The sequence below is a fragment of the Drosophila miranda genome (genome assembly GCF_003369915.1).
Source record: "Drosophila miranda strain MSH22 chromosome Y unlocalized genomic scaffold, D.miranda_PacBio2.1 Contig_Y3_pilon, whole genome shotgun sequence".
Taxonomy (NCBI): Eukaryota; Metazoa; Arthropoda; class Insecta; order Diptera; family Drosophilidae; genus Drosophila; species Drosophila miranda.
In genome coordinates, this window is record NW_022881625.1 from 3,341,299 (window position 1) to 3,352,482 (window position 11,184).

Consider the following 11,184-nt stretch of genomic DNA (forward strand, 5'->3'; position numbering starts at 1 on the left):
ATAACGGAGTAATCGTACGATGCTAAGCAAAGCTTACACATAGCTTCCACGACTAACGGAGTAATCGTATGATTTCTAGTAAAGCTTTAAAACATAACTCCCACAAATCCACGCTGCTTCTCTAAATTAGACATTACGCTCTTCAATGGAAGCTTTAACTACTGCTCTCTTGTAATTGATCTCTTATCTTGTTTTTGTAAAGAGCAGAGTTTATGTTAAACGCGAGGGCCGTACTTCCCAAGCTGTTCTCTGGAGTTTTAGAGTCACAACTGGCCACTACACCACAGTTGAGGAAGCGCTAGTTTTAACTGGCGAAGCCTAAACGGAAAAAGGACAGTTGCCTAGTGTTTCACTTGTATGCCTTTGAGGTGAAATATTCCTAAGTTTTTACCCTGTTCGTTCTTCAGTTGATAATAGGCTGAGCCAACTCGTCTAGATACCACGGCTGAAATAAAAACCGGCGCTAACTTTGCATTGAACTTTTTAATAGCATTGCTTTGGCAGAAATTGCGGGCAAGTACTGGCTCTCCAACCTTAAACTCTACTTTCCGACAGCGTAGATTATATCGCCTAGCATTTTGTTCATGTGACTCTTTCACCTTTTTCTTTGCCGATTCGCGAATAATTTGTAGTGCTTCCGGATAACTAATGCGGCTATCCTCCGATAAGAGTCTTAAGCGGCGAAGCAACTCATAGTCTTTGCCATTCAGAATCATATTTTGTCCAAAGGTTAGGAAACAGGGCGAGTACCCGGTGCTTTGGTGAATGTTGGATCTGAGAGCAGCACTGATTTCCGGTAATTTGGTATCCCAAGTGGAATGATCCCGGCTTATGTAAGCTCTTATAGCTGCTAACACCGATCTATTGAGTCTCTCACTGGCATTCGCCTGTGGTGAATATATCGTCGTACGAATATGTTGTATCCCAAAGCGGGTTAGAAAAGCCTGAAAGGCTCCAGAAACGAATTGAGATCCGTTATCTGTTCATATCACCTCGGGGACTCCAAATGTACAGAACAAATAATTTTCGAGGTAATCGCACACCCGATTGGAAGTAAACACCCTAAGGGGGCATAGGAAATGAAATTTTGTGAAGTGATCTACGATAATAAGTAAACCAATATGCCCTTTCTTGGATCGGGGATATGGACCCAGCAAATCCATATAAAGCTTTTGAAACGGACGATCAGACACCATTGGTTTTCCCATGGGTGGTTTCAACACGGTGTTCGGGTGTTTGGTGTGACGACACACTTCACAATGAGTTACATACTCACGTATTTGCTTGTTCATTTTTGGCCAAAACAAATATCTTTTAATCTTTTCGATGGTTTTCCCTACTCCACTGTGAGCGGCATTGGGCGGATCATGAGCCCGCGAGATTACACCTTGGGTGAGTTCCCTAGGAATCCACAATTTCCAAGATAGATTATCTACACCATTATTTCCCTGATCAGGTTCGGTTCTTTTGTAGACAAAATCATTGAGAATCTTCAAGTCTGGTAATTTGTCTTGCTTAGCGCGAATGTTATCAATTAAGGTCATATATTCTGGTGATTTAAATTCTGCGGCAGACAGATCAACTATCGGACCCTGCTCTTCCATTTCAGAAACAGTAATTTCCTCTTTACGCGATAGGGCATCCGCTACCACGTTTAGTGAGCCCTTCCGGTGCGTTATCTCAAAAGAGAATCCCTGTAGTTTTATGGCCCATCGAGCTAATCTACCAGACAACTCCTTCTGACGCATAAGCCATTGTAATGAGGCATGATCGGTTATCACCTCGAATGCCTGACCTTCTACATAAGCACGAAACTTTTTAATTCCCTTTATCACCGCTAAACATTCTAATTCCGTGACTGAGTAGTTTTTCTGAGCTTTAGATAGCTTCTCGGACATGAATGCTACGGGTAATTCTTCTCCTTCTTCGTTTTTCTGAGCTAACACACAACCAATTCCTACAGTACTAGCATCACATAACAGCAAAAAGGGTTTTGAGAAATCAGGAGTAGACAAAATGGGAGCTGACGTCAGGCACTGTTTAAGTTTATCAAATGCCTGATTGGCCAAAGGGTTCCACGCATACGCTTTCGGTTTCTTTAATAGTTCTGTGAGGGCGCAACTTACCGTTGCATAATTGTCGACGAAACGACGGTACCACCCAGCAAGACAAAGCAATTGTTTCACCGTCTTGGGAACGGGGAATTCTTTAATAGCTTCAATTTTACTCGGATCCGTCTTTACCTGTCCGTATCCAATGATGAACCCCAGATACTTAATCTCACGCATGCAAAAGTGCGACTTGGCAATGTTTATCGTAAGATTAGCCTTTCGTAAGTGTACTGCAACTTCTCTCAGTAACATTAAATGGGATTCGAAATCGTCTGATAAAATTAGTAAGTCATCGAGGTAAACAAACACTCTCGTACGCAAGTTAGCAGGTATTACCTTATCCATTAAACGACAGAGGGTTTGTGAGGCATTGGTTAGACCAAAAGGCATAACTTTGTATTGATACAGCGGTCGGTTAGGTATGGTAAACGCGGTGTATTGGCGTGAAGACTCCTCTAGGGGAATTTGCCAATAAGCATGCTTCATGTCGAGTCCCGTTATGTATTTGGCAGGTGGCAATCGACTGAGTATCCCATCTATATGGGGAAGGGGTATGCATCTTTTCGGGTATATTTGTTGATCTCTCGAGAATCAAGGCATAACCTATTCTTGTTCCCTTTCTTTACTAGGACGCAATTGCTACTCCATGGACTATTTGAAGGTTCTATCACGCCCAGCTTAATCATCTTCTCTACTTCTTCGAACATCACTTTCTCTTTCGCGGGGGAAATGGGCCAATGTCGTTGTTTGACGGGTACTTCGGCATTGATTACCATAGAATGTTGTATTAGGTGTGTACGACCTAGTCCGTCGCATTCATATGACGGGAAGGTTCTTATTACCGCCTCTAATTGGTTCCTTTGTTCTTCATTTAGGGAATGCATTTTAGGCGTTTCCTTCATAATCGTGTCGTCTCTATTCTCCAAACAGCTCACAGTTCCTTCTCGGGTCAATAATTGGGATAGAAGACCGAAATCTTTCCAAAAGTCAACTCCTAAATAAACATCTTGCTTTAAATCTGGTATGATAAAGAACTCTACTTCCTTAACTATTTTACGGAATTCAATCGGGACCACCAATTTGGACACTACGGTACAAGCTTCGTTGCTGGCAGTGCGTATGGTTCCCAAACACTTCTGAGACTGTGGGTGATGTGCTAAAAAGGTTGCTGCTCTCCCACCCAAACAACTAATGGTTGCTCCTGAATCCAGCAAAGCCTTATAAGTTTGCCCTTCGATCATTACCTCCGTGTACAATCGGTTATCTGAACTCAGAATAACTGCTGAGACTAAACGTTTTCGAACAGATTGGACCTTTTTCCAGAACGCTCGTCTTCGGACCGTCGATCGTTTGGGCTTAACTATCAATTTAAACCACGTATTCACATTTTCTGAATCTAACTCTTTGCTCTCCATCGTTTGAGTCGCTACATCTATACCTGTAAAAATTTGGTGTAGTATCATATCCGGTTTTACGTCAACTACCCTTCGGAAAGCCCTCTTAAGGTAGTTGGTTTACTTTCGTTTAGTTGCTGTTCTTGGTCGGATGTACTGACTGGGCTCCGGTCGGTACATCCCGTTTCAAGTTTTTCGCTGGGTTACATTTGACGCATCGAGGTTTATAAATATCCTTATCACCACACCCATAGCAGAAAATTCGCCTTTCTCCTAAACAATCATCAAAACGATGCCCTTCCTGGTCGCAATTCCAGCATACTAGTTTCTTACGATAAATCTGCGAAACGTCTTCTTCCTCCATATCTTCATTGTCCGTAAGTATTTCTGCTACATTCGGTTTGCTGAATTTACCTCGTGGAAAAGGGTTATGGTTGTCTTTACAGAAGTTTTCATGCTTGCGAACTTCTTCTCTCAGGCCAGTTCGATCGCTGATTTTGAGATGCAAGAGTTCATATCTGAGGGCCGTTTTTGCGTTACGTTTTAAAATGTCTACTAACTTATTTTCGCTAACCTCGTGTGAGAGCCTGGACACTAATTCTTCGACGGCCGTCTGGTAATCGTCAAACGATTCACCCTCTCTCTGACGGCGTTTTCTAATCAACTCCCACAAGTCGAAATCATCTTTAGCATCATCGAATCGTTGTCTAAATGAGGCAGAAAAAGTTTGCCAAGAAAACTGTGGGTTCTTTCTATGGAAGTTCCAAAACCAATCGCTGGCTTTAGACGAGAAAAGCAGATGCATATTGTCACAGAGTAATTCGTAATCGTTATTTAAAGTGGAGGATGTAAGTGAACGAACCCTGTACAGGAATTCGTCGACGTGCATAGCGTCTTTGGATCCGTCAAACTTTAGCCGCCAACTGGCTAAGATATTAGCGGCCTTCCCAGGAGCTATTGCCCTGTTAGAGACATTTGGATGTGGTAATCCCCTTTCATTTTCTGAAGACAACGAGTTTCCTGTTATAATAGGCTCGTGATTTTGCCTTGTCGCTTGCACAGGCGTGCTATCTGAAGCTATAGTCATCCTACCTAATTGTCCGCGTAGATTTTCTTCGATCAAATTCTTAACGAATGAACTTAGCTCCACCATCATATCTTTCTGCTCACCTTTTATCAGGGCTTGTATAACCTCAAGGGTTCTTTCCGACATATCTCCTTCGCCCGACCTATGGCTGATGCTGCCCAAAGAATTATCCCGAAATTGTTGAGACTGCAACCTAGTGTGCATCCCTCTGCGCAATGTAGTTCCTCGTCCCTGTTTAGGCCTAGCCCCTCTTGACTTTTGAAGTCCTCTCTCTGAAGCGTTTGACTCCGGGTTGGATCCCCCTTCTAACGGCACTATACCCGAACCCATGTCGGGTGGTAATTCGGCTGCTAGAGTATTCTCATCAAACGAAAGTTCCTCCGGATTCAACTCCGCCCTACATACGGGGCAATTTCTGTTATTTTTCACGAATTCTTTCATGCAAGTATCATGATACCTGTGCCCACAAGATGCAGTACATATTAGTTGACTTCTTCTTATGGCTTCTTGACATATACCACAGATCTGGGCGTCCACGTCACCCGACGCCTTGCCCCCTGGGGTACGTTGTACTGGTGACATGTTAAGGTAACCCAGTAATACGAGTTCTGATCACTAAATGTGGAAATCCCTAATTATAGGACCAAAGCTTCAATAAATTCTACCAAATTTTCCTAAATACCCAATATTTGTCCTTTTCGAGCTTGACTCCGTCCGATATACGCTTTCTCTTGTCGCCGGAATATAACCTCAATGAAATCTAATTTGGTCTATGGTATGTTTATGTGGTCAGTAACCTTGGCAATGGCTAATTTCCAAATCTATATCTAGAAAATTAGACTTCCAAAAGCCATCGATACTCCTCCCTCATAAACTCTTTTGGGGTTATCCTATTATAATTTGGCCGACCTATCCGCCTTTGTGAATAGCTGTCGTATATTCGAAAATTAATTCTGGTAACAAAAAAAAAATCAGTTTCCATCCCTTGCTACCTGGCGGATTCTATTTGGTTAGGTATTCCGAAACTCAGAATCTTAAACCCAAAATTCCATCGATATCCTCCGTTACAGTAGTTGGACGGGAAGTATTAATTTTAATGTGGATTTTAAAATTGCAACGAGCAAAGTTTTTGGGGGTTTTAACCAGTAGTAACTCGTACTCTGGCCCCACGTTGGGCGCCAATCTATGTAATGTGCCAGAAATTCATATTCGTAGAGGTGTGAGATTGTATGTACGGATGGAGGTTGTACATACTTTTTTTGACGGTCAGACACCAATAGTATAGCAGGATTTCGGAACGTGTACCTCTAGCTATGCTCTAACTAGCTCGCCGGAATGTCGTGGGATCTTTCCTACTCTCCTATCTGCTATACGAAAACATTCGCAAAGATGTTTTAGGTACACTTGATTTAATGTTCAAAAGGAACTCTACAAAAGAAATCAAAAAGAAAAGAATGTGAATTTTAACTAACTGTTTAACCGACTACCGACAAATAGTCAGGCTATATTCCGTCGCTCTTGGGGAACTCAGATGACTTTGACCCCTTCTCTACCCTCCCTACCTTTGTATGCCGTTTAATCGACAGCATAACCCTAATCGAGCGCATCTCTATTTGATCATCGGACTTCCTCAGGCTCTACTCAGGACAAACACGAAAGGTTTAATGTTCCATTATTATCTACTAATTATTATTTAATAATTCAAAATTTAAGGGTTTGGACTTCATGGTTTTCCAGATAAGTATAAACTTAGCATAAAGTAATTAAATAAAGAAGGAGGAAATAGTATCCAGTTATACCTGGTTATATGTATATATGTATATAGGACTTATGTGTAGAGAATATTGCGTAAAAGAAATTAAATTGGAAAGAAGAGAAAAATATGATAATTATATAACTAGAAGGCAAACGTGAAAGAAAAATTAGTAGCCGATCCGCTTTAAACTATGGCACGGATATGGTTGTTTTATATACCGGAATAGAAGTTTTATAACACAGATATATATTTCGAAAATACTCGAGAATTCCGTTTAAGGAAGTTTCGTAACTCACTCATACTTTATACGAATTATCCGGCGTGTCCGTCGAGCTCAAGGGGCGACGTAGGAACATATTCTGAGGAAGGGAGAAAAATTATGAATATACAGGTCTTCACTTCTAATTCGGATGAAACACCGATTTTTTTTCCATTTCCATACCCGTACGACGACGATTTGCCACTCAACGGCGGATCTTAAAAAAATGTGGTTTTCATTTGCGCTAATTTCTAATTATGGGTAATTATATACATTATTGGTTTTTTTTTCTTTTTAAATCTATACAATACAAAAATAGTTAGTGCGTAGCCTAATCTTTAATAAATGGAAAATCTCATGACGAGACTCAAAACTAATACTTTGGTACATTTTCACACGACGACTATTAAACGGCAGTGTGGATCGCCGCAGAATAATGTTTTATTTTCACAGTTTGAGAACCACTCCACACACTGCGAAGAACTACATGCGAAAGCCTTAGCCGCGCGCTTAATTCATAAGCGAGAAGGGTGACGAGTGCGGCATATTAGTTTCTCCGAATTCGCAAGAAAACTATTCTTCTCGTCTTACTCCAAAATGTACTTCAGCTCAAGTATGCCTCCACATAACTTCGGGTTTCACTCTAGTATATCTTCGGACGGCTCTTTCTGGTTTATTTGGTTGTAGTTATCGTTGGTTTATGTAGATGCTGGTTCCTGGGAAATCCGAGGTCTTTCCCAGATCTACTAAGAAATCGATGGACTTTGACGACCTCGTTCTTGGAGGGGGGTCAATTGGTTTTTCTTTCCCAGTGTCGAACGTAGTAAGATTTCCAGCCCTATGATACGAGACTGTTAAAGCTGTGTCACTATTGTAAGGTCCAAATACCTTTTTTTTTTTCTTAATCCAAAAGGAATAATGTAGTCCACCAGAACTTCAATTTACTTGGCACGTGTTTGATTGCACAACGTTTTCAAATTCACTTGGATCTATATATTTGTATAAAAAGACACATCCGAATTCGCACAGCTTCACTATAGCAATGATCTAGCCAGAAGTTCTATTACTTGCATTAGCCCTTACGATCGGAACTTTACCTTCCACAACCAACGGGGTAATCGTACGATTTTAGACAAAGCTTACACCTTGCTTCCCTAGATAACGGAGTAATCGTACGATGCTAAGCAAAGCTTACACATAGCTTCCACGACTAACGGAGTAATCGTATGATTTCTAGTAAAGCTTTAAAACATAACTCCCACAAATCCACGCTGCTTCTCTAAATTAGACATTACGCTCTTCAATGGAAGCTTTAACTACTGCTCTCTTGTAATTGATCTCTTATCTTGTTTTTGTAAAGAGCAGAGTTAATGTTAAACGCGAGGGCCGTACTTCCCAAGCTGTTCTCTGGAGTTTTAGAGTCACAACTGGCCACTACAAGCCACGGAGTACCATTAATAATACGAAAATGTACAGTAATTAGTATCTGATCTACATCCATACAACATTGAAATGCAGCCCTGAATATCGCTCCGATTATAATCGGGAGACAGCTCTGCTTTTCACTTTGAATTCCGGTTTAGCAGGCGACGACTTTCAGTGTGAAAATCCGAACAGTCATCTTTTCGAAAATTGTGCCAGCGAGCGGAGCTCATGTAAAGTGGAAAATTAAATATAAAAATTAAAATTCCTCTCAGAGTCGTAGTGAGAAGTGTCGAACAAAATATTCTAAATCTGTATTTAGCACGCGCGTGTTCTCAAGTAAGTTCACACATATTTAAAGTGAAACACACGAACACACGCACGCACACACAAACGCCGATTTTGTGAACTCACTTGACGAAAAGAAAGGGCGAGAAAAAAAAGTTGCCAAATCAAAATGGTCACCGAGCCGAAGTCCGTTGAGCCCAAGGTCAGCACCAAGGAGGCGCAGTGCCAGTCATCGGACTGCGAGACTTCCCAGCAGGAGCCGGTCTCGCAAGTAAGCAGCCCGAAGGGCGCCCGTGTGGGGATCTTCAATGCCGAGGACTTCTTGTCGCGTGCTCAGATGAACGACGAAATCAACAACATCTTGCGCTCACCCACGAAGCCGCCCGACGGGGTGCGCCAGCGCTCCGTCTACACCAACAACCCATCGCCGGTAAGTGAAATTCCAAGCAATAACGTGAAAGTTTCTTTAATTTTCAGACATTTTGTTTTACAAAACTGCCGCATCATCCCGCTAGCAGGGTATCAACAGCGAGTTAACAGCCGCCGCAGTCTTAACAGCTCGGCAACAGCAGCACTGCCACATCACCTCATTGCCCTCTCCTGTTATTTCAGACCTTCTTATTTTCCGTCTCGCTCTTTTCCACCATTGCTCTCTTACTTTCCGACTTTAATATTCGAATTTTACTTCTCTATTCCCCCCCTCTTCTCTTCTCTTCTAATACTATTCAAAATAGTTTGGTTAATTTCTATAAAAATCAATCTATGTATGTATGTATGTATATGCATGCGTTAACAGAATGTCGACAGAATGTTAGCAACAGTTGCAAAGTCATTCGATTTCTGCGCTGCTGACACTTTCTCTCGTATCTGTCGTTTTCTCTCCTGCCGGTATTCAATTATTTTCTGTCACTTTCACTTCCTCACCTCTTCATTTCCTTCCGGATCTAACTTCCGCTACTACCTCTCGCCTTCTCATCCCCCCTCCCTTAGCAAGCAAGCTTGCGTGTCGGCATGACTGGGGGCAGCTGTCCCAACGCATGAGCAACATCTCGCTGTCCTCCGGCACGGACTCCGTGGGCCACATGGATCGCGGCAGCAGCTCCAGTCTCGCTAGCAGCGCCACCGTTGGCACCAACACCATCACCAGCGGCATTTCCAAGGAGTGCGCCAATTACCACGTCGGCAGTCAGTCGGCCCGTCCACACTCGAGAACCACACTCGAGAACCACACTCCGCCGGCATGTTCCGGCTCTGGACCCATTGCCATGACGAACGGCTCCATCCAGTTGCGCCTCCGCGATGGCGTGCGGTGAGTGTGGACGCCCCCAGCCCCTTGGCTCTTCTTTAAGACCGACCCCTAATGTTAATACCTTTCTTTGCATGGGGCAGCATTGACATGACTCTGGACAAGGCGGTGCGCGTGCTCAATCAGCGCAGCATGGTGGCAGTTGCTCTATCACGCAACTGCAGCAACTCGGCTTTGATCCACCCCAATGGACGCATCTTGCAGAGCGGCGCTAAAGTCGAAATAGTCACCTACGACGGCATGAAGGGCAATAACTTTGTGTGAGTGGGAATGGCCCTTACCCCAACGTGGCATCTTTTGAATCCTTTGAATTATCTTCCCATTACAGTCGCTATGCCAAGATGTGGTACAAGGGTGTGAGCTTCACCAGCGAGGCGTGCGCTCTCATCTACCTGGTGGACACAGCCGGGACGCGCACCACAACCGACACTTTCACCGATCTGACCAAGGACTACACCCTGGCAGTGTTCTATGAGTGAGTCCCCCCGGCCAATTGCATCGCTTCTTATTTGGCTAATTTCGATTTAATTCCCGAACTTCTCGCAGCGACTTGCGCCATGGTCCCTATTATATGGCTGAAGCCCATGACGTGATTGCCAATTCAGCTTACACCTGTACCGAGGATGGCACTGAGATCTATGACATAAACGGATTTCGCATCACCCAGGCAGCCGATGGCCTGGTGAAGGTCACTCGTGTGGACAACAAGTGCTTGATTCGCACCAGTCCCGGCAATGGATCGGCCACTTTGACCACACCTGGCATCCATTGCACTGCCTCTCTGGGCAAGACCTCGCATCTGTTTGTTCGGTGAGTGTCAAACCGATGCTCTCAACCTCCCCCTCCCCCTCCCCCTCGCCCATCATCCTGCTCTGCTAACTTCCGTTCTGTTCTGTCCTTTGTAGTCGCAATGAGAAGCGCATGCACTTCGATGGATCCTATTTCATTGTACGCAACGCCGGACACTCCGCCGGCTTCAATGAGAACAACCTGCTCATTGTCTACTGAGCGGCGTTCGTAGTCCGGAGATAGAAACGGCGCAGTGGTAGCCCATCCCACAAGCACACACTCACACATGTCAACACATTTCACCTTGCACACATACATAGACACCTACAGCAGCACACTTGAGGGACCTTGACGTGGAGAGAAGGATTCAGTTAGGATCCCGGAATTTAGGAATATCAAAATATATTTGGTAAATAAGTTAGAAAGCAAATATGTTCGTACAAAAACCAGCACCACACCACACCACACACACACACACCTCAGCGAAGGAACTCAGCCCAGTCCTATCTGGGTTCCGATTGCTCCACATGGGCGCAACACAACCACACCACCAACCCCCAGGGAATACTAGTTGTCTTTCGTTTACCATTGCCTACATATATATCATGCCGTATATATGCGTGTATTACTAGTTGTTATTGCAAATCGGGAGCTCTTTCCTGCTTCCCCAAATCAGTTGGCCAAATCAGACCGATCTCAAGCTGAAGCGGAACCAATCAGAGCCGAATCGCATCGAACAGGGCCGTGCCAGCGTTTGGTGTTCAAAAAAAGA

The 11,184-nt window shown here is 43.7% G+C and overlaps 1 protein-coding gene across 1 annotated transcript; it reads left to right on the plus strand.

Annotated features, from left to right (window-relative positions):
* The first annotated feature begins 9,346 nt into the window (after positions 1–9,346).
* On the plus strand, positions 9,347–10,908 carry LOC117194691. The gene is made up of 5 exons (XM_033399201.1): positions 9,347–9,626; positions 9,707–9,883; positions 9,952–10,098; positions 10,170–10,433; positions 10,529–10,908. The coding sequence occupies exons 1-5, from the start codon at positions 9,355–9,357 to the stop codon at positions 10,629–10,631; spliced, it is 963 nt and encodes a 320-aa protein (XP_033255092.1). The 5' UTR covers positions 9,347–9,354; the 3' UTR covers positions 10,632–10,908.
* Positions 10,909–11,184: the final 276 nt, after the last annotated feature.